Raw genomic sequence first — 24,309 nt, forward strand, 5'->3', positions numbered from 1 at the left:
CCCTCCCTCTCATAGCCCTGCGACAGAGTGCAAAATTAATATTTCTTTGTTCCGTTATGTTTAACCAGTTTAATGACGTGTGGAAATCTGACAATGATTCAGGTCATTTTGATGAGAATTCTAGAAAAGTGTTGATAAACTGTCAAACCCTGCTGCAGTCGTGACGTTGACACGCCATCATCCTATAAGGTTAAATTGTGGTCACGTGATCTCCTAAAACGTAAAGTGGTGGAGAAGCTGTAAAACAGAAAGTGAAACCAGCGGGTGTTGCGGTTTGTTGAACTTAACATAAAATCCAGGTAAAGATCACTTCTGCCGTAAGCTGTGTTTAACATGTGCGGTGCTCTCGCGTCTCTTTAACAATCATGTAATCGATGGTCTTTCCTGTTTTCGGGTGATCCACGTAATTCAATTCAATTTTATTTATATAGCGCCAAATCACAACAAAAGTCGCCTCGAGGCGCTTCGTATACTTATACGTACTTGTGTACATGTTGAAACAGCCGACAGAGCAAACGTGGACAATAAGGAGAGAGTAAGAGAGAGAGAGTTCTTGGGTGACTTTTGAACAAACCTGTCTTCATTCTCACGTTGTGCGTTTGCAGAATTGTTGTTTACAAGTGCTTGAAGATGAATAATTTGGAGGAAGAGGAGGACAGAACACCGTCTCCTGTGTCTATGGCCAGTGACTGGTCCAAAGGTCGTCCCCCAAACTTCAGTAATGAACCGGGACCCTCAGACACAAAGTAAGAGGCTGTTTCTACTTTACACTGACCTGAAAATGAGCCAGAGTCAGTGGTAGTGTCTTTAGTTGTAGAATAATGTTGTTCTTCCGGTTTTTGTTTTGTTTTTATTGTTTTTGTTAAATACCAAAACTACCTGATACCTCTGCATAGTTAGGGACTCCACCCAGGGACTAGGGTGACCAGATACCCACAAACTAAATGTAGGGTAAAGACTTAAAAAAAAATCTTACTAATACACTTTTTGGGTTTCAGGCATGGTATTGATGATGTGAAGGATAAACCTATAAAGAACACAGAAAAAGTAACAGTAAAATCAAACAGCAAACTGTACATATAACGTTTATTTCCCAGCATAGAATCTATAATACACTTAAAACAATCTTTAAATGAAAGACTCAGAGAAAACGTGTTGTGAAAGTCGGAACATAATCCGCTCCTGACAGTTTTCATTTCTGTTGTGTCAGCAGCAGACTTGGTGTTGTTTAAGGGTTTCAGAGTAAAAATGAAATATAAAAACAGATTTCAAACGTAGTGTACGTACAAACTTCTTATGAGGTCAGCGGAAAGTGTCCTGTTTCAGGATCAGATATTCAATTCAATTCAATTTGATTTACACAGCGCCAAATCACCACAACAGTCACCTCAACGCGCTTTATATTGTAAGGTAGACCCTACAATAATACATACAGAGAAAAACCCAACAGTCATATGACCCCCTATGAGCAAGCACTTTGGCGACAGTAGGAAGGAAAAACTCCCTTTTAACAGGAAGAAACCTCCGACAGAACCAGGCTCAGGGAGGGGCGGGGCCATCTGCTGCGACCGGTTGGGGTGGGAGAAGGAAAACGGGATAAAGACATGCTGTGGAAGAGAGACAGAGATTAATAACAAGTATGATTCAGTGCAGAGAGGTCTATTAACACATGAGTGAATGAGAAACATGACTGAAGAAGAAATACTGTATCATGGGAATCCCCCAGCAGCCTACACCTACTTCAGCATAACTAAGGGAGGATTCAGGGTATGGGGCCTGATTATTTAAGACCTTGTATGTGAGGAGCAGGATTAATTCTTATAGAACAATAATGCTGTTGTGAAAATGTTTGGTACCAACAGAAAACAAAAAATTTAAATTAAAAAATCGATATTTGTTATGTATTGTTGATCCTCATTAGGGGAAACAATAATTTGGAGGAAGAGGAGGATGGAACATCGTCCCTCGTGCCCAGCTGTATGTCTATGGCCAGTGACTGGTCCAAAGGTCGTCCTCCAAACTTCAGTAATGAACCGGGACTCTCAGACACAAAGTAAGAGGCGGTTTCTGTTTTACACTGACCTGAAAATGAGCCAGAATCAGTGGTAGTGTCTTTAGTTGTAGAATAATGTTGATCTTCCTGTTTTTTGTTTTTGTTTTTTCCCTGCAATTCATATGTAATAATTTTTTTTTAATTGTTTTTGTTAAATACCACAACTACCTGATACCTCTGCATAGGTAGGGACTCCACCCAGGGACTAGGGTGACCAGATACCCACAAAGTAAATGTAGGGTAAAGACTTTTAAAAAAAATATATCTAACTAGCACACTTTTTGGGTTTCAGGCATGGTATTGACAATGTGAAGCATAAAAATACTCATTTATTTGAGTGCAGTTTTCCAATTTACCATGCTAGCCTGTAAATTGGAAGTACCATTCGTACTCACATTCACACGTATAAGTAATAACCTAACTCCACTTACTGCATGCCTTTGGACTGTGGGAAGAAGCCAGAGTTTCTGGAGTGAACCCACACAAACACTGATAGAACATGTAAACTCCATCCCAGATAGATCAGGGAAATACAAAAACTAACTGAAAAACTTTAAACCAGGGCCAGTGTCCTGCAGGTTTTAGATCTCACCCTGGGTCAACACACCCGGATCAACTGATTAGTTCATTACCAGGCCTCTGGAGAACTTCAAGACATGTTGAGGAAGTAATTTAGCCATTTAAATCAGCTGTGTTGGATGAAGGATACATCCCCACCCCGCAGGCACTTGAGGCCTGGAGTTTCCCCACTACTGACTTAGACCCTCCAACTCTCCCCATAGAGGTCTGAGAGATCTTCTAGAAATGGTGATGTTAATTTCTGGTTAATCGATTGGTCAGTAGGGGATTATTTTATACCAGTTAATCTCCAATCTTGAACGTAACAGGATAGGTTACCATGGCGATTTACCTCGGTAAGAAGTGAACCACCTTCACAGCTGGACAAAATGCTGCTTGGTAGTAGAGTCCTCAGGAAGAGACCGAAAAGCAGATATCAGGAAAATACTGTCATGATAAACCCTCTTCCTTGTAAACAGATGTGTCGACAGGGTGCTGAGAACTCGTGTTTTGGATTAATATAAGTTCTGATGGTGTAAAAGGAAATGATTATTGCTTGATAAGTAAAGAAAGAGCATTGACTTAGTAATAGACCATACTGAGACTTTCAACTTAATTAACTTCATGTTTCGCCACATGGCCAGAATAAGTTTCCCTTTCTATCCACAGAAAGAACAAGTGTGTGCAGGAGCCCGTGTCCAGTTCTGAATTTTGGACAGCCAGTAGGAGCAGCTGTGTGCAAAGTAAAATTGAGCATCTGTTTGCTGATGGAGTCATTAAAAAAACTAAGCAATATACACTCAACAAAAATATAAACGCAACACCTTTGTTACTGCTCCCATTCCCCATGGGATGGACGTAGAGACCTAAAATTCATTCCAGATACACAATATAACCATCCCTCCCAAACAGTGGTCACAAATCAGTCCAAATGTGTGGTAGTGGGCACATCTGCTATATTGAGATAATCCATCCCACCTCACAGGTGTGCCACATCAGGATGCTGATCTGACATCATGAGTAGTGCACAGGTGTACCTCAGACTGCCCACAACAAAAGGCCACCCTGGAATGTGCAGTTTTGTCTCACAGCAAAATGCCACAGATGCCACAAGCAATGAGGGAGCGTGCAATTGGCATGCTGACAGCAGGAATGTCAACCAGATCTGTCGCCCGTGCATTGAATGTTCATTTCTCAACCATAAGCCGTCTCCACAGGCGTTTCAGAGAATATGGCAGCACATCCAACCGGCCTCACAACCGCAGACCTCGTGTAACCACACCAGCCCAGGACCTCCACATCCAGCAGGTTCACCTCCAAGATCGTCTGAGACCAGCCACTCAGACAGCTGCTGGAACAATTGGCTGCCATATTCTCTGAAATGCCTGTGGAGACGGCTTATGGTTGAGAAATGAACATTCAATGCACGGGCGACAGATCTGGTTGACATTCCTGCTGTCAGCATGCCAGTTGCACGCTCCCTCATTGCTTGTGGCATCTGTGGCATTTTGCTGTGAGACAAAACTGCACATTCCAGGGTGGCCTTTTGTTGTGGGCAGTCTGAGGTACACCTGTGCACTACTCATGATGTCAGATCAGCATCCTGATGTGGCACACCTGTGAGGTGGGATGGATTATCTCAATATAGCAGATGTGCCCACTACCACACATTTGGACTGATTTGTGACCACTGTTTGGGAGGGATGGTTATATTGTGTATCTGGAATGAATTTTAGGTCTCTACGTCCATCCCATGGGGAATGGGAGCAGTAACAAAGGTGTTGCGTTTATATTTTTGTTGAGTGTATGTTAAATGTTAAATATATGTAAAAAAACTATATATAAATTTTGTTTTATTGTCTTTATTGTCTTTCAGTAGATGATGGCCTTCAGGAAGTTTTCGATGAACATAAAGTCTGTTTGAAGATGCGATGTCAATCTGTGACTGAGGGAACTGATAAAACAGGAGGTGAAACTCTCCTCAACGCAATCTACACTGAGCTCTACATCACAGAGGGACAGAGTGAGGAGGTTAATACCCAACATGAAGTGAGTCAACTTGAGAGAGCTTCAAACAAGAAGACCCTCCATGATGCTCCAATTAAGTGTTGTGACATCTTTAAAGCCTTACCCGAACAACAAATGCAAATCAAAGTGGTTCTGACCTACGGTGTTGCTGGCGTTGGAAAAACCTTCTCAGTGCAGAAGTTCACTCTGGACTGGGCAGAAGGTTTGGAAAACCAAGACATCAGTGTGGTGGTTCTGCTTTCATTCAGGGAGCTGAACCTGATCAGAGATGTGCAGTATAGTCTCCTGGAGCTGCTCCAGGTTTTCCATCCAACATTACAGAAGGTCACAGCAGAGAAGCTGGCTGTCTGTAAACTTTTGTTTATATTTGATGGTCTGGATGAAAGCAGACTTTTACTGGATTTCACTAAGAGGGACGTCATGTCTGATGTCACACAGAAGTCAACGGTCACGAATCTGCTGACAAACCTCATTGAAGGCAGACTGCTTCCTATGGCTCTCATCTGGATAACTTCCCGACCAGCAGCGGCCAATCATATCTCTCCTACACGTGTTGACCGTGTCACCGAAGTGCGAGGTTTCACTGATGCTCAGAAAGAGGAGTACTTTAAGAAGAGATTCAGTGATGAAGAGCTGTCCGGCAAAATTATTTCCCACATCAAGTCATCCAGGAGCCTCCACATCATGTGTGGAATCCCAGTCTTCTGTTGGATCACTGCTACAGTTCTGGAGCACATGCTGACTGGAGGGCAGAGAGAAGAGCTGCCCAAGACCATGACCGACATGTACTCACACTTCCTGTTGGTACAAACAAAAAGGAAGATTCAAAAGTACCATGAGGGAGAAGAAGCAAGTCCAGAAGAGCTGATGGAGGCTGACAAGAAAGGTCTTTTAACACTTACACCCCCGGAGAGCAGTCATTTCGGGGTAGTACCTTAGACCCCCGCGGAGTCATCATTTTGCGTTTCTACCTTTAAAAGCCGGAGAGCAGTCAAATGCTGGAAGTGGAAGCTAAATTGGCTAGTCATTCATATGTATATTGGGTCGTTACCTAGGAATTCTGGAGGGAGGGGATTGGGGGAGAAATCAACACACATGAGTCTAGGTCCTTTGTTGCTGACATTTATTGATAAAAACAGTAGTTTCATTTCATGTTATTTCCTTTTTCATTTCAAGCAAGGAAGTGGATGTAGTTAGTAAGTAAGATATTTCAGACATTATTCTGACACAGAGGAGGAGATACTGGAATTATAATTAGTATCTATGCATGCATTTGTGATTTTGTTTGACCTTCCCATTGCTCACAATTTGAATTTGTTCACACTGCAGATGAGTGTCTCAGTCCCCAAACAAGCTCTCTTTTTCGGTGGAGAAGCAGTCTCCTCATCCGCAGTGAGTGTGGAGAAATCAACACACATGAGTCTAGGTCCTTTGTTGCTGACATTTATTGATAAAAACAGTAGTTTCATTTCATGTTATTTCCTTTTTCATTTCAAGCAAGGAAGTGGATGTAGTTAGTAAGTAAGATATTTCAGACATTATTCTGACACAGAGGAGGAGATACTGGAATTATAATTAGTATCTATGCATGCATTTGTGATTTTGTTTGACCTTCCCATTGCTTACAGTACAAAAAACCAACCATTTGTACACATATGTACTAATAATAATAAAAAGTGAGTGCAACACTGCAACCCGTCACCCCGTCGTTCAGTGGTCGTTGATCAGTGGTCCATTGTGGCACCATTCAGAGCACTGGTACAATAGTACCAGCAAGATATGGGAAGACATTGCAAATGTACTTGGATTTTAGGTTGCAAGCCACCCAAAACTTGATCCCAAACTTGTCAGGTTTACTTGCAAACACTTGGAGTGTTTCAGTATGCCATCTTAGGGAGAACTCAACACACATGTAGGTCCTTTGTTGCTGACATTTATTGATGAAAATAGAAAAAAAACCAACCGTTTGTACACATGTTTACAAATAATAACAAAAATTGAGTGAGTACATTACAACATTTTCAGCAATCACTCACAATCCTGGCACTGCCACGGTATCTGTCGCCTGCATTTACCACATGTGTACCTGTAGCAGTGAACACATCGCACAGTGGCCTGATTTTTTTTGCATCTGTGTTTGACCTGACACGTGGCCCTTTTTCCAGGGCTCGGTGTGGAGGGTTGTGTCCGAAGCAACTGTTCTTTTCTTTCCTTCTTCGCAGCTACATGAGAGTGAGCCAATTCGGTTGCAAGGGCTACCAGGAAGTCCACCCGTCTTTCCTTCGTCCCGGTGCATTCTTGATACAGCACATGTGCATTCAGTGCTGCCATGTCAATCATGTTATAAAACACGGCAACTGGCCAGCGCCGTGTTCCTTTGCGGACAGTGTACTCCCGAACCATCTGGTCCATCACATCCACGCCACACTTTGTCTTGTTGTAAAGGGTGACAGTGTTTGGCTTCCTTTTGGTAGTGTTTTCGGTCTGAACCACGCTGTGCATGCTGCTAAGAATATATACTGTCTTCTTCCGTTTGGCCGCATACGCCGTCAGCGTGGCAGCAGAGGTTGAAAACACCTAAGAAATAAGATAAATTGTTAATTCCATAGCCCTTTTACACACAATGAAACACATAAACATAGAACCACAAAAGACCTGCAACATACCTGAGTGGTGAATTCATTGCGATCTGTCTGTCTAGTGGATTGAGGAATTTCCCTGCGAATCTTGTTGACTGTGCCGAGGATGGTGGTTTTCCGTCTAAGAAGTTTTTGCGCAAGTGAAAGCGATGTGAAAAAATTGTCAGTGGTAACATTTCTGCCCTTGTCCAGGAATGGTTCCATCAGCCTCATAACTACATTTTCGGAAAGTCTCTCCCCAGTGGGACGATTGGGGTCCTTGCCAAGATATGGGAAGACATTGCAAATGTACTTGGATTTTAGGTCGCAAGCCACCCAAAACTTGATCCCAAACTTGTCCGGTTTACTGGCAATATACTGCAGGAAACTGCACCGAGTTTTTGATGGGAAAAGCTGTTCATCAACGGTGATATGTAGACCAGGGTTGTAGCACGTGATGCAGTTGGTGACAAATGATCCCCACACACTGGAAATTGCTGCGAACTTATCAGTCTTTGCTCGATCACAGCGGGTGGACTTGTCATCAAAGCGTAGGTGTTGCATGATGTCTTGGAAGCGGTTTCGTGCCATAGTTCCAATTATCTGTGGGTTTCCCAGGTTTGCTGACCAGCAGTCATTTACAGATGGAACCCTGTAAACCCCCCGCAAGATGACAATAGCAATAAATGCCATTAGTTCAGGGAGGTCCATGAACCAACAAACATGCTCCGTTTGCTGTGCATGTTGAATAGTCCATTCTTGAATGCTACGAAGCATGTCAAGAGTGATGAAACACAGGAAGCTCTGAAGGCGACTCAAGATACTTCTCCTGGCCTTAGCCGTTGGCTCTCCATCTGCAGCGTACGGTTCTATAGGGGTGAAAGGGAGACGGGTCCCCACATGTTCTTCACGCCACACTGTGCCATCTTTCGCTGTCTCAGTCCCCAAACAAGCTCTCTTTTTCGGTGGAGAAGCAGTCTCCTCATCTGCAGTGTGAACAAATTCAAATTGTGAGCAATGGGAAGGTCAAACAAAATCACAAATGCATGCATAGATACTAATTATAATTCCAGTATCTCCTCCTCTGTGTCAGAATAATGTCTGAAATATCTTACTTACTAACTACATCCACTTCCTTGCTTGAAATGAAAAAGGAAATAACATGAAATGAAACTAACCGGAAGACTGATCAGACAGCTCTGAGTCCGAATCCGGCTGAACTTCTAGGTCTTCTCCATCCGAGTCACAAGGGTCGACTTCCGCCAGGATCATTTCCAACGCCTGCTGGGTGGTGAGTCTTCTCTGCATTTTCTTTCCTTGGAGAGGAGGTCCGTACACCACAGGATTCTTCAGGGCAATGAAGGGTTAGGCTAAGTGCAGTGAGATTGTATCATATATATACCCTTGATCACAATTGATCAGTGGGGTCAGGTCACACTGATCAGCGGGGTCACACCCCCGTCGTTCAGTGGTCGTTGATCAGTGGTGCCACAATGGACCACAGAACGACGGGGTGACGGGTTTCCTGCAGTATATTGCAAGTAAGCCTGACAAGTTTGGGATCAAGTTTTGGGTGGCTTGCAACCTAAAATCCAAGTACATTTGCAATGTCTTCCCATATCTTGCTGGTACTATTGTACCAGTGCTCTGAATGGTGCCACAATGGACCACTGATCAACGACCACTGAACGACGGGGTGATGGGTTGCAGTGTTGCACTCACTTTTTATTATTATTAGTACATATGTGTACAAATGGTTGGTTTTTTGTACTGTAAGCAATGGGAAGGTCAAACAAAATCACAAATGCATGCATAGATACTAATTATAATTCCAGTATCTCCTCCTCTGTGTCAGAATAATGTCTGAAATATCTTACTTACTAACTACATCCACTTCCTTGCTTGAAATGAAAAAGGAAATAACATGAAATGAAACTACTGTTTTTATCAATAAATGTCAGCAACAAAGGACCTAGACTCATGTGTGTTGATTTCTCCACACTCACTGCGGATGAGGAGACTGCTTCTCCACCGAAAAAGAGAGCTTGTTTGGGGACTGAGACACTCATCTGCAGTGTGAACAAATTCAAATTGTGAGCAATGGGAAGGTCAAACAAAATCACAAATGCATGCATAGATACTAATTATAATTCCAGTATCTCCTCCTCTGTGTCAGAATAATGTCTGAAATATCTTACTTACTAACTACATCCACTTCCTTGCTTGAAATGAAAAAGGAAATAACATGAAATGAAACTACTGTTTTTATCAATAAATGTCAGCAACAAAGGACCTAGACTCATGTGTGTTGATTTCTCCACACTCACTGCGGATGAGGAGACTGCTTCTCCACCGAAAAAGAGAGCTTGTTTGGGGACTGAGACACTCATCTGCAGTGTGAACAAATTCAAATTGTGAGCAATGGGAAGGTCAAACAAAATCACAAATGCATGCATAGATACTAATTATAATTCCAGTATCTCCTCCTCTGTGTCAGAATAATGTCTGAAATATCTTACTTACTAACTACATCCACTTCCTTGCTTGAAATGAAAAAGGAAATAACATGAAATGAAACTACTGTTTTTATCAATAAATGTCAGCAACAAAGGACCTAGACTCATGTGTGTTGATTTCTCCACACTCACTGCGGATGAGGAGACTGCTTCTCCACCGAAAAAGAGAGCTTGTTTGGGGACTGAGACACTCATCTGCAGTGTGAACAAATTCAAATTGTGAGCAATGGGAAGGTCAAACAAAATCACAAATGCATGCATAGATACTAATTATAATTCCAGTATCTCCTCCTCTGTGTCAGAATAATGTCTGAAATATCTTACTTACTAACTACATCCACTTCCTTGCTTGAAATGAAAAAGGAAATAACATGAAATGAAACTACTGTTTTTATCAATAAATGTCAGCAACAAAGGACCTAGACTCATGTGTGTTGATTTCTCCCCCAATCCCCTCCCTCCAGAATTCCTAGGTAACGACCCAATATACATATGAATGACTAGCCAATTTAGCTTCCACTTCCAGCATTTGACTGCTCTCCGGCTTTTAAAGGTAGAAACGCAAAATGATGACTCCGCGGGGGTCTCAGGTAGAAGCCTTCTTGACTTGACTGCTCTCCGGCTTTTAAAGGTAGAACGGTAGAAGCTGGGAATTCCAGTGTTAAAGCTCGGGAGGCTGGCATTTGAACATTTGGAAAAAGGAAACCTCATGTTCTACCAAGAAGACCTGGAGCAGTATGGTGTGGATGTCACAGAGGCCTCGGTGAACTCAGGACTTTGTACAGAGATTTTCAAAAGAGAGTGTGTGATCTTTCAGAAACCAGTCTACTGCTTTGTTCATCTGAGCATTCAGGAGTTTCTAGCTGCCGTTTATATGTTCCACTGTTTCACTAATAAAAATACTGATGTTCTGCAGGATTTTATAAATATAAAGTCTTTTCTTGAGAAAACCTCTAATCAATCTGGAAATATTAATTGTTCCATCCCATCTCTGGATGTCTTTCTGAGCAGAGCCATGGAGAAATCTTTGCAAAGTAAAAATGGACACCTGGACCTGTTTGTTCGCTTCCTTCATGGCCTTAGTGTGGAGTCCAACCACAGACTTTTAGGAAGCTTACTGGGTCATTTGCAAAATAGTCCACAAATCATCAAGAGAATTATAAACAACCTGAAGAAGATGAACAGCGATAAAATATCTCCCGACAGAAGCATTAACATTTTCCACTGTCTGATGGAGATGAATGACCTCTCAGTACATCAGGAGATCCAAGAGTTCCTTAACTCAGAGAACAGATCAGAGAAGAGACTCTATGAAATCCACTGCTCAGCTCTGGCCTACATGCTGCAAATGTCAGAAGTTCTGGATGAATTGGACCTGAACAAGTACAACACTTCAGAGGCAGGGCGACAGAGACTGATCCCAGCTGTGAGGAACTGCAGAAAGGCTCTGTAAGTCTAAAGGCCCTTTCACATAAGACGCGGCATGTGCAGCTCTGTACTCCAAAACCCATTCTTTTCTGTTGCACAAGAGTACTCGCACATGCTGTGGTCAAAGTTCAACCCAGCTGAACTTTAACCGCTATATGCTATGACATACCTTTGCACAACCAAGAGAAACGAAACCTACAGTCACACTAACCTCAACCACACAATGAACGAGGAACTCCATGACACATGTTTACATACATATATAGGGACCTCCTGGAGCCCTTGAGTAAGTCACTCAATGGAGTGACTTACTCAAGCTATGTGGAGGAAAGCACTGTTGTGGAAACGACATACTCTTCTCTAGTTGGGATACTTACAATGTTTTGCCTTTTATGGATGAGAGATAAATGTTTTGAAATGACACAGAGCAGGCACATCTGGTACACATAGAGTGAGCACAAAAAAATGACATACAAGTCGAGTGCAGTAGTCAGCGCAACACAAATTTTGGGCCATTCACTCTAGCTGGCGGTCAGTGCAGCACACGCTGCCGCATCCTACTCTCATTCCTACTCTCACCTATGGTCACAAGCTCGGACTGAATGGATGATGTTGCAGATACAAGTGGTAGCAATGATTTTTCTATGAGGTGTGGCTGGGCTTTCTTTCAGAGCAGCTGTTAAATTGAAAGAGGTGCCCTGGATGATCAAAAGTCTTGACATCTCTACTCAGAATGCTTCTTGGTCTAGATATCAGCTAGCTACACTGGAAAGCCCCCAAATTGGCTGTTGTTCCCAAAAGGCTTTTCGCTGATGGGTTCCCTGATTGAACAAGATCTGCTCAACTGTTTTGATGTTAAATGCAAAAGCAAAAATAAATATGTAGTATCTTCTTCCATGATAATGTCTTTTGCAAATTTGTCTTATCACAGACTTTCTGACTGTGGAATTTCAAAGACTCACTGTGAAGTCTTGGCCTCAGCCCTGAAGTCCAATCCCTCCCATCTGATAGAGTTAGATCTGACCTTCAATGAGCTGGAGGACTCGGGACTGAAACTGCTCTCTGTAGGACTGGAGAGTCCAAACTGCAGACTGAAGACCCTGAAGTCAGTACCCTGACCGTTGTTGTTGTTTTTAATACATTTACTTTATAAATTTGGATATACATTTTCAGGATTTTCCAAAACAACCAAAAAAGTACATAAAAAGTACACAAAGTGAAACCTTGCTTTGGTTAGTATCCTTTTCTGTGCTTAGAAAGTGTACCATTTCAGACTAGCTAAAATATGTAACAGACTGCTCTTAATGGGGGGGGGGGGGATTGTTTGGAAGCATGTACCAGTGAAATTTTAGCCAAAGCTTAGTAATCATACCTGCTAGGGTTAACCGATCCTACATTGATTTTTTAATTCCTCCTATCTAAGTAATCCAATCTAATCATCACTGAATGCCTGCAAGATACAAAACCATCATTAGAGAAATGCTAAGTCGTTATTTCAGTTAGTGATTTTTTTTATGATACCTTTTCCCTGAATTAGTTTTATATCTGTGCATTACATACTATAAAGTGATGTGGCACTACGTTTAAAACCTGTCAACATGTCATTAGGTCAGAAATAATTGTATCTGTCTTTTTCTTTCTTCTTTTGTTATTCAGACTGTGGCACTGTGGATTGTCAGAGATTAGCTGTGCTACTCTGAGCTCAGCTCTGAAGTCCAACCCCTCCCGCTTGAGACATCTGGATCTGAGTTACAACAAGCTGCAGGATTCTGGAGTAAAGCAGTTGTGTGGTTTTCTGGAGTGTCGACCCTGTCAACTGGAAACTCTGAGGTCAGCTGTGTTTTCATATTAAACTGTGTTTTCAGAATGTAATGATGATCTTACAGGTTCAATTCACAAAAAGTCATGTTCAAATATCTTGTTTTATCTGTCCCTAATACAAGACACAACGGATCTGCAGTTTGTTTATGCCAAATTCTGACTGCCTTTAGAATGTTGCAGCAGAAATCGAGACACATTAGACAAGGCAATTGTTTTTCAGCTCTTCTATTGTCCACTTTTGGTGGTCCCCAACCCTTTCATGTTGTTAGCTGCTACATGTGGCACCCACTGTGTTCTTCTGCTTTAAGGTTCAACATGTTGTGCATTTAGAGGCCCAAAACAGTTCGGCCATTTTCCCTCTTGCATCAATAAGAGATTTTCACTCAGAGAACTTGTTGCTATGCACACGGGTGTTCACTGCTCGTGGACTTAAATTACACCTTTCTTGGCTGCTACTTCAAAGCACATTGTGCGCTGTCTGTCCTGCGTGCTGCACAACAACATTGAATATTTAGTATTTACTGCTGTTTACACTTAGCTAGATTAATGCGATGGTGTTGTGTTTAGTATGTTGCTTTGTTGTTGTTTTTTTCTTGTTTTCTATTCTTCTTCTCTCAACAGGTGATCCAGGAGATTTTTTTTCTCCCCCCCTTTCTCACTGTCCCTCTCCCCTTCTGTTTTTCTTTTCCTTCCCCTTTCTTTCTCCCTTTCCTATCCCTCACTCATGTCTGTCCCGTCTGTAACATCTGAAAATAAAATATAATAAATAATAAAAACAAAGGTCGATCAAATGGACCAATACGGCAATGCCACGATGATCCATTTGGCAAAGTAAATCCATTGGGTATCCTTGTTGGTCTTCAGACAACAATTCTGATGGCTAAAGAACCAAATGGGACAGGCAAAAAAAAATAAAAATAAAAAAAATAAAGAGAACTTGTTGCTTTTGTGTCTATTCTCTGTAAACCCTAAAGATGGTTTGTGGGTAAATCAGATCAGTAGTTTCTAAAACACTCAGAACCACCTGTGTGGTTCAAATAATCCTGATATGCTCAAAATCACTTGTTGCTTGATTTGAACTTAAGTAGGTAGGTTGTCTTAACCATGCCCACATGCCTAAATGCATTGAGTTACTGCCATTAGGCATTACGCAAATCAGTGTTAACAGGCAGTTAAATGGGTGTGCATATGTTTTTTGCTGAGCACAACTGCATGTAAATGAAGTCACTGCTTGAGCTGGCAGTGTATGAGAGCTGATTTTATTATGTCTTTGTTGTGCAGCAGAAATAGCAAGATTTGATTAGTAATAATAACAGCTCTTTTTTTACTTATTATGTTTGATTATTTATATGAAATATTTAAAACAGAAACATTGTCTTTTTATTTTATTCTTTATTCAGACTAAGGGAGTGCTCTTTGTCAAAGGCCAGTTGTACTTTTCTGTGCTCAGCGCTGAAGTTAAACCCCTACCACCTGAGAGAGCTGGACCTGAGTAGAAACGGCCTGCAGGATTCAGATATGATTCAGCTGGTGAATCTTGTGAATAATTCAAATTACAGACTGGAGAATCTGTGGTAAGTAGGAAGTTGCATTGAGTCAATGCTGCTTTTAGCACTACTGTATAATACACAGTTGGTATCGGAGCAAAGATCGAGTGTTTCCTTTTTTTTTTTTTTTTTTTTTTTTTTTGTGTCCCGTTTGGATCTTTAGCCATCAGAATTGTTGTCTTAAGGCCAAGGCCAATGTGCTTTGAGGCAGCAGCCAAGAAAGCTGTAGTCCGCGTCTGTGAATACCCGTGTGTACACCTGTGTGCATACCTGTGTGGATCAGCATGCTTGCATTCCAAAGGTTTCTCCATGTAATGATCTGCTAGAGGGTGTGGGGAGCCACAGCCCCGTCCTCCAGGGTATGAAGCAGGTATGGAGGAGATCAAAGCTCCAGACATCCAGAGGCTCCCAGAACACAAGAGACCAAGGAAGACCAACAGAGGGGCAGCCGCGCCACTGTCCCAGTAAGAGCTGAGGAGAGTCCCAGATGAGGGCTCACTCAGCAGCCGCGGAGAAGAAGCCAGGGGGAGTTGCAGTGACGCGCCCGTGAGCTCCGTCGGCAGCCAGCCGTGCCTGAGTGACCGAGCCCCAGGCCGAGAGGCCGGGGGCACCCCACCTCCGAAGTGGCCCGAGCGAGCCCCAGGCTCCAGGCCCCGATAAGCGGCCGCCAAGGAGTGAGCCGGTATGTACCCGGATGCCCACCCCCAGACACAAAGAACCACCAACGCACCGATACCTGAGGGAGTCCGCCACTGGCAGGGGAAGTGGTGGTGGGTGGAGATAAGCCTCCAAACCTTGGAGGGCCTGAGATGCGCAAAAGTGCGCATGCGCCAACCAGCGTGCAGCCTGTTACAGTCGCTCCTGCTTTTCTCTTAGTTTAGCTCTTTTTTCTTACGTATTCTTTTTTTTTCTGACTTGTATTTTCCTCCGTTTTCTATCTCTTACTCAATCATGTGGATTGAGAGAGTTTTTGTTCTTCTGGTGGCCGTGGAACTGTTACTTTTATCATGGAACGGGACCGCGGCACATCTCCTACACGCACGGACTGTTTACTCCAGAGATCAGCTGATCGCCCTGATGCCGGCCGGCTCGCTGGCCAGGCCCGCAGAAGTGCCCGCAGAAGTACCAGCTGAAATTTGGAGGAAAACACATCGGGGATGCAGAGGTCAAGGACAGAAGAGAAGAAAAAAGGTGACGGTGAGACAGCGGAGGCTCGAAGCGAGGAGGAGGTTTAAACTGTGTCTGCCGTCTATCGTGATGGGAAATGTGCGATCGTTGGCAAGTAAAATCGACGAGCTCTCAGCACTGGTACGGAGTCAGAGGGAATACCGAGAGTGTAGCCTGATGTGTTTCACCGAATCATGGCTGCACCAGGTCATTCCCGATGAGAATGCTTCCGTGGAAGGCTTCCACACTGTTCGGGCGGACAGGGACAGCATCGCTAGCGGTAAGCGTAAAGGAGGTGGGCTTGCTGTTTTAGTTAACAACCGGTGGTGTAACCCTGCCAACATAACAATCAAAGAAAGGATTTGTTGCCCGGACACTGAACTGTGTGCTGTTGGACTCAGGCCGTATTATTTACCCAGGGAATTCTCTCACGTCATCTTGGTGGCTGTTTATGTTCCCCCCTCTGCTAACCCCACAGCTGCATGTGACACTATCCACTCTGCCATAGCTCGGCTACAGACTCAGCACCCGAGTGCCTTTATTGTGATCTCGGGTGACTTCAACCATGTATCACTGGACAATACACTACCAACATTCAAACAATATGTGGACTGTCCCACCAGGGGAGAGAAAACTTTAGACTTACTGTATGCTAACGTCAAGGATGCATACAGCTCCTCCTCCCTCCCCCCACTTGGTAGGTCAGATCATAACCTGATTCACCTCACCCCCCGCTATGTGCCAATTGTGAGGAGGGAACCTGTGACCACCAGGACTGTTAGGAGGTGGTCAGAGGAGGCAATAGCGGAACTACAGGGCTGTTTCGAGGTGACCGACTGGGAAACACTCTGTGAGCCTCACGCCAAGGACATCAATGGGCTTACTGAGTGTATCACAGACTACATAACTTTCTGCACCGACTCCATTGTTCCAGCTCAGACTGTTCATTGTTACCCAAATAACAAGCCGTGGGTGACTAAGGACATCAAAGCCCTCCTCAACAACAAGAAGAGGGCTTTCAGAGGGGGCAACAAAGAGGAGGTGAGGAAGGTCCAGGTGTTACTAAAGGACAAGATCAGAGAGGCTAAGGACAATTACAGGAGGAAGCTGGAGTGGAAACTCCAGCAGAACAGCATGAGAGAGGTGTGGAGGGGCATGAAGACCATCACTGGATTCAGGCCAACCAACAGCAGGGGAGCTGAGGGAGGTGAGAATAGAGCCGACGAGTTGAATCTGTTTTTCAATAGATTCGACACCACAGTGTCTGCTCCCACCCCCACAACCTCACCTGCAGTCAGCCTGGAATCCAGAGCCACACCACTGTGCCAGCCTCTCTCTTCACATGTTGCCTCCTGTGAGATTCCTGACACCCCTCCCCCACCCATCACCTTCACTCAATACCAGGTTGAGATGCAAATGAGGAGACTTCACTCAGGCAAGTCTGCTGGACCAGACGGAGTGAGTCCCCTTGTCCTCAAGGCCTGTGCCCCCCAGCTGTGTGGAGTCTTTCATAAACTGTTTATGCTGAGTCTGAGTCTGCAGAGGGTCCCGGTGATGTGGAAGACATCATGCCTCGTCCCTGTACCAAAGACGCCTCGTCCCAGTGGCCCCCAGGATTACAGGCCCGTGGCACTGACCTCCCACATCATGAAGACCCTGGAAAGGCTCATCCTGGACCAGCTGCGACCCATAGTAAGACCACATCTGGATCCCCTTCAGTTCGCTTATCAGCCTCGTCTCGGAACAGAGGACGCCATCATCTACCTGCTCAATCGTGTCTACACCCATCTGGACCAGCCGGCGAGCACTGTGAGGGTCATGTTTTTTGACTTTTCCAGTGCTTTCAACACCATCAGGCCGACCCTCCTGGGTGATAAGTTAGCAGCGATGCAGGTGGATGCTTCTCTGGTGTCCTGGATTGTTGATTACCTGACAGGAAGACCACAATATGTACGTCTCCCACAGTGTGTGTCTGACAAGGTGATCAGCAACACAGGGGCACCACAGGGGACTGTCCTCTCCCCCTTCCTCTTCACCCTCTACACCACAGACTTCAGCCACTGCACAGAGACCTGCCATCTTCAGAAGTTTTCTGATGACTCTGCGGTGGTTGGATGCATCAGCAGGGATGATGAGACAGAGTACCGGGCTGTGGTCGACTCCTTTGTCACGTGGTGTGAGCAGAATCATCTGCAGCTCAACGTGGCAAAGACCAAGGAACTGATCGTGGACTTCAGGAAGACCAGGAAACACTTGACCCCTGTTTCAATCCAGGGGGTCAGTGTTGACATTGTGGAGGACTATAAATACGTTGGAGTACACATTGACAATAAACTGGACTGGGCTAAAAACACCACAGCACTTTACAGGAAGGGCCAGAGTCGTCTCTATTTTTTGAGGCGACTGAGGTCCTTCAACATCTGCCAGAAAATGCTGAGGATTTTCTATGAGTCTGTGGTGGCCAGTGCGATCCTCTATGCTGTTGCATGCTGGGGGAGCAGGCTGAGGGTCGCAGATGCCAACAGACTTAATAAACTGATCCGTAAGGCCAGCAATGTTGTGGGGATGGAGCTGGACTCCCTCAAGGTGGTGTCGGAGAGGCGGATGCTGTCCAAGATAAAGACAATGTTGGATAACACCTCCCACCCACTCCATGACATGTTGGTCAGTCACAGGAGCTCGTTCAGTGAGAGACTGAGATTACCGAAAAGCACCACTGAACGACACAGGAAATCTTTCCTGCCTGTGGCCATCTCCCTGTACAACGCATCCACTTAACACACTGTTTGCTGCTACAACTACACATGTTTCTTTTCCAAATATTTATTTATAAGTGACTTATGTATGTATGTATGTATGTATATATATGTATATATTGTACTATTCTTAGTTAGCGTATTGTCAGTCTTGTCTTAATGTTGGTTTAAAATGGAGCACTGTAACAAAAAATAATTTCCCCCAGGGATCAATAAAGTATTCTGATTCTGATTCTGATGTCCCTAGAGAGGTGGCGTCTGATACCCAACCTGACATATAGACACAGACATACAGGCACACACAGACACAAACATCCATTCCCACCCTCATGCTCTCATATGCACTTACTCCACACTCAACCAACGTGGAGACAGACATATAGAGACGCTGTACACACGATCACACTCCCCAAGCGTACTCTACGAACCGGGTCTAGGTACCCTTGCCCCTGGAGGGGGAACTGCACCCAGACCCAGGTGGTGTTACCCTTTTCCCTGCGGTGGGGAGAGGCAGACCACCCCGACTCCGCAGCAGCAGGGAGGCCCCACACTCCAGACCGCAGTCGGACGGCCAACTCCTCCTAGCCCCCCCGCTCCAGCAGGCCGCAGAGAACGGGGGTGAGAGAAGACTCCAAACCTCCCTCCACCCACTCATTGTAGTGTTGATGCATGTGTGTTCTAAGGTGCATTTAAAACCCAGGAGGGCATGGAGGTACCTGCCAGAGAGCGGCAGGTAAGCGCATGGTCCCTCCTGCTAGCCCTCAATGTCTACGTGTATTCAAAATTGAGAGGTGGGCAACGACGCCAGGGGTGAGGTGTACACCCTGATGGTAATTTGGACTCCGTGTATCGTGCCCACCCCCAAGATCCTATATGTATGTGTAATGAGAGTGTGAGTAATGTGAATGTCTAAGTTGTGGGATAAAATTGAGGCAGAGGCAGCCAGAAGGGGACAGAGGGGGGGGGGGGGGTAGCCTCCTCTGCACCCTGGTGACATACCCCTACTCCAAGGCCCTGCATGTGTGGGTGGTTGTGGTGGAGCGGGAAGAGGGAGGCAGCTGGAGATGGGGAGGGAAGGAAGGGAGGGGCAGGTGACCCCTCCCTGGGGCCAGCTCCCCCGCTGACCCCAGTAGGCACTCCCATACTCCGCGACCCGCCAGGGAAAGGGGGCCCAGGCCCATCCAGACTGGGGCCCAGTGTGTTTCGAGTGTTTCCTATAAACCCTCACTGGCTGCTTTTCTCAGTAAAGCGGCAGCTGTTAACAGTCATCATTTTTTGAGAGGACGAGATTAGACTGAAGCTTGCGAGGGCTGCACTGTGTTAACGTGTTAGCGCCATGCAACCCTGGCATGGGCCGAACGGGAATTTGCTGTGTTAAGGCGTTAACGTCGTATTAACGAGAATAACGCTGACAGCACTAGTAAAGACCCTAGAAAACCCCCAAAATCATATGATCCCCAATGAGCAAACACTTCAGTGACAGTGGGAATAAAAAAACTCCCCTTTAAAAGGAAGAAATCTCTGGCAGAACCAAGTTCAAGAAGGGTAGGCCTTCTGCTGCGACCGGTTGAGAGTTAGTGGAGGAAGACAGGACAAAAACACACTGTGGAAAAGAGCCATAGACCATAACTAATGATTAAATGCAGATTGGTGCATAAGCACATAGTGAGTGAAGGTGAAACACTGGACCTATTGCAGAATAACTAACAGAGGATTCAGGGTCACCTGATCCAGCCCTAACTATATGCTTTTATCAAAAAGAAATGTTTTAAGCCTACTCTTAAAAGTAGAGATAGTGTCTGTCTCCCGAATCCAAACTGGGAGCTGGTTCCACAGAAGAGGAGCCTGAAAGCTGAAGGCTCTGGCTCCGATTTTATTTTTAAATGTGTTAGCAATCACAAGTAAACCAGCAGATCGAGAGCAAAGTGCTCTATTGGGAAGATACGGTACAATGAGGTCTTTAAGATAAGGTGGGGTCTGATTATTCAAGATCAGTTTTTAAGGAGAAATATGGTCTGTCTTTCTTCTGCCGGTCAGCACTCTTGCTGAAGTATTTTGGATTAACTGAAGGCTTTTCGGAATTTTCAGCATCACTCTGAGACAGGATATTTATATTTTGAGAGATGTTGTGCAATTGAAAGAAAGTAATCCTACAAATTTGTTTATGTGCATTGAAGGATATAAAGTCGATTCCTCACAGTGTTGCTGGAGGCCGAGGTAATGCCATCCAGAGTAAGAGTCCGGTTAGATACCATATTTCTAAGATTTTCAGGGCCGAATTCAGTAACCTCAGTTTTATCTGAATCTAAATTTAGAAGCAGGAAATTAAACTTCATCCAGGTCTTTATGTCTTTAAGACATTCCTGCAGTTTAACTAATTGGTTTGTGTTATCTGGCTTCATGGACAGATAGAGTTGGCTGTCATCTACATAGCTGTGAAATTGTATGCTATGTCTTCTAATAATACTGCTTAACCCAGGGGTCGGCAACCTGCGGCTCCGAGAGTTATCTTCATTTTAGATGTCAAAAAGTATTTGAGGCTCCCAGTGTTTTCTTTTGCGTGGAAACCAGGTCCAAATGGCTCTTTGGGTGTTAAAGGTTGCAGACCCCTGGCTTAAGGGAAGCATGTATAATGCAATGTATAACAGACTCCATTTACATGAACAAATTGGAGTCTGTTAGATAGATATGATTCAAACCACTGCAGCGCAGTACCTGTAATACCTACATCGTGCTCTAATCACGGTAATAAATCATGGTCAACAGTATCGAACACTTCACTGAGGTCTAGCAGGACAAGCACAGAGATGAGTCCACTGTCAGAGGCCATGAGAAGATCATTTGTAACCTTCACTAAAGCTGTTTCTGTGCTGTGATGAGCTCTGAAACCTGACTGAAACTCTTATAATAAGTCATTCCTATGCAGATGATCTGTTAGCTGTTTGACAACTACTCTTTGAAGCTCCTGGCCTCCAGAGCTGTAACCATATTTGTTACAAGTATCATCATTACTAAAGGAGGCTGAGAAGTAGCTAAAACTCTGACACAGTGAGCAAGAGTTCAGGAGGAAGAGGCCCTCTGTTCATTTCTAAAGCAAGTAAAGAAGTGTTGGAGCCAAGACATTTGAAGAGATATAGATATGGATATAGATACATGGGTCTTTTTGACCAGATAGTTGTACAATCAAATTAGATTTTTTCTCTCTTTTCTTTAAAGTCAGTCAGACAGAAGCCTGCAAACTCCTTTCCCTTATTTCAGAGAATCATCCTTACACTTAGTCACTGTTCGTTTTTACACGCAGAGCCTGATATGCAGTAATCATATTTTTTTATGACTCTTGTAAACTCTAATTCATGACCTCTGTTATTTCTTCTCTCTACAGCCCCCACGAATTGTCGGTAACAGTTGTCTGCTGAGCTATGACGAGCTCTGCCCTGATGATCTGGAGAGTTTTAAACAGCAGCAGGAATTTGTGCATTAGCATGCCCTGACTCGGCCATGAAGTTAGAAGAAAAACTTCAACCAGCAGTGACTTCTAGAGGAATCAAAAGAAGTACAAATGACTGTTTCAGTGTGAACTGCCCTTAGAAGTGCAGACTCAATAAGAATTATTCAAAGACATTATGCAAACACATATATGTGCTTAAACTGTGCATATGACTGTTTCTCCTGCTAATCTGGGATTCTGTTCTCTTTTCCTCAGCTTGCTTGTAATGAGCAGGCATATTTAGAACTACGACAGACTATGTGTCTATACAAAAGATGAACTGTCTTAGAAAGTATATTAAATATTTATCTGTTCAAAATGTATTTAAATTAGAGTCCACCCTTACTGGAAGTTAGTTACACTCATTTCTCTGTGATGTCCTGGTTATAGATGATGGACTGGTGGGTCCTTGTTTGGACCTGCTTACTTCTTTTCTTCTGGTTTGCTATGCTTTAACACTTTTAAATGTCAAACTTTTCTTTTAAACTTGAGCCACAGCCTTTGTCTTAGAGAATAAAACATTCATCTGTGTAAGCAATATATTATATATACTGTAAGTCAGTGAATCCTGATGAATATACCATCATCCCTGTGTTTTTCATAAACCTGATAGAGTATAAAAAATCATACCAGCACTGCTCCTCTGATTACTTCTTATGGTGACACAAGGTTTATAGTCATTTAGACGGCACTCAAATCAGTGTAAACTAGAGTAGGCTTTGATTTTCTGTGTTAGAGCGCCACACTGTGGCATAATTGAGAACTGCAGTTAATGTTTACACAGTAACTTGCTTGATTGTTAAAGACTGCTTGCATGCACAGTTTCATTACTGTCAGTGGATTAGGTTCCTGTTTAGTCTTCCAGTAATTAATATTTCTGAATGCAAAGTATTTGTTGGATGCATAAAAATGTGAAGGAACGATGTGAAAGTTTAATAAACCTCTATGAGCTCACTGAACCCTTTAGAACTCACCACAGTACTGAGACTGCTCTTATTAAAATAGCTAAAGACTAAAAAAAAGAAATCCTGTCCTGTTTGGCAGCGTTTGCAATCAAAATTACGACCTGAATGCAAACATATTTTTCCAAGATCAGCTCTATAAATTCTCTATAGGCTCCTCTTGTTCAGGTGTTTCTTTTATGTATTTATTTATTCATTTCTATTCATCTTATTTCAGTTATATATGGTATAGCAGGACAATGTCTTAAGGCAGCCCCCAAGAGTACTGAAGCCCCAAGGCCACACATCTCAGCAACATGTGCGCGCCCAACCCAGGAGGAGAAGGAAGGAGGCCCTAGATGGGGCACCCATGGCCACAGGGTGAGAGTCCCAGAGGTGAGGGGCGGCCGACCTCCCTGGTGCAAGCCCAGTACAGGGTCCCAGGGCTCCAGGCCCACAAGTACCGCCCAGTACCCGGCAGAGCCCTCCCACCCCTGGCGACAAAGATGAGCTACAAGCCTGTGCCAGAACATCCAGCCACAAGCCCCGGAACCAGCAAGTACCCACATCCCAGGGAAGGGCAGCTGTGAGAACATATCATCCCCACCCTCGTAAATGTCCTCTTGTCATGTCATACATTACTTACAAGATCCTCTTACAAACCCCTCAATACCCTGATCCCTCAGTATCTCTCTGATCTGCTGCAACCATACACACAGTCTTGGATGCTACGGTCCTCAGCCACGGGCCTGCTTTCTGTCCCGCGCACCAGCCTCCATACCTTTGGGAACAGAGTCATCAGGCTGGAGGCCACCACCCTCTGCAACTCTTCCATATCAGCTTCACAACGCTCCGTCACTGGAATCCTTCAAAAAACTTCTCAAACTCACGTCTTCACCAAAACCTTCTGCTCCTCTGTAAAGCATTCTTGGGTCTTTTAAAAGGTGCTAAACTAAGTTATTACTATTATTACTATTATAAAGCACATCTGAGTGATTTTTGAATCCATGTTGAATTTACTAAAAGCATTGAACCTAAACAAAAAAATATGTCATGTGCAAGAGCTAGACTTTTATAAATCCTTTTTAATCAGGTTTCCCAAAACCTAATAAAAAAATGTGACGTAGTGGTATCATATTTCTTCCATGCTAGCTTCTTTTCATAAAATTTACAACCAACCCAAAGTGTAAAGACCTTTAAGGGTTAACCCAGTTTAGATTACTCTGATAGCAATGTTTAAGTGGCTGTTAAATTTAGGCCTGTTGTCTTTGATAGTAAGAAAAGAGACGTACAACCAAGCTGGACCAAAGGTCTCCCTGACACACACTGATGGAGCTACATTAATGTTTAACTATTAACTTCTACATGATTAGAATCAAGTCGCTACCT

The 24,309-nt window shown here is 44.0% G+C and overlaps 1 protein-coding gene across 7 annotated transcripts; it reads left to right on the forward strand.

Annotated features, from left to right (window-relative positions):
* Nucleotides 1-233: 233 nt before the first annotated feature.
* Nucleotides 234-22,952, forward strand: LOC113013601 (NLR family CARD domain-containing protein 3-like). 7 transcript variants are annotated; one of them, XM_026154625.1, is made up of 10 exons: nucleotides 234-299; nucleotides 606-746; nucleotides 1,922-2,053; nucleotides 3,281-3,354; nucleotides 4,488-5,530; nucleotides 10,435-11,222; nucleotides 12,133-12,306; nucleotides 12,858-13,031; nucleotides 14,423-14,596; nucleotides 21,875-22,952. In XM_026154625.1, exons 2-10 carry the CDS (start codon nucleotides 631-633, stop codon nucleotides 21,906-21,908), a joined length of 2,709 nt encoding a protein of 902 aa, XP_026010410.1. In that variant the 5' UTR covers nucleotides 234-299; nucleotides 606-630; the 3' UTR covers nucleotides 21,909-22,952. The 7 variants fall into 7 exon arrangements, with proteins under 7 accessions (XP_026010410.1, XP_026010411.1, XP_026010416.1 ...); XM_026154626.1 differs by having other exon boundaries at nucleotides 4,491-5,530; XM_026154631.1 differs by lacking the exon at nucleotides 14,423-14,596.
* Nucleotides 22,953-24,309: the final 1,357 nt, after the last annotated feature.

Source organism: Astatotilapia calliptera, chromosome 20, assembly GCF_900246225.1.
Source record: "Astatotilapia calliptera chromosome 20, fAstCal1.2, whole genome shotgun sequence".
In the NCBI taxonomy this organism is placed as follows: Eukaryota; Metazoa; Chordata; class Actinopteri; order Cichliformes; family Cichlidae; genus Astatotilapia; species Astatotilapia calliptera.

What these genes read in the sequence shown, in the direction of transcription:
- LOC113013601 (XM_026154625.1), top strand. Translation starts at nt 631, where the DNA reads ATGAATAATTTGGAGGAAGAGGAGGACAGAACACCGTCTCCTGTGTCT. An exon ending in AGGCTGACAAGAAAGGTCTT is followed by an intron (nt 5,531 to 10,434) that starts TTAACACTTACA and finishes GGAATTCCAGTG; the next exon opens with TTAAAGCTCGGGAGGCTGGC. An exon ending in TGCAGACTGAAGACCCTGAA is followed by an intron (nt 12,307 to 12,857) that starts GTCAGTACCCTG and finishes TTTGTTATTCAG; the next exon opens with ACTGTGGCACTGTGGATTGT.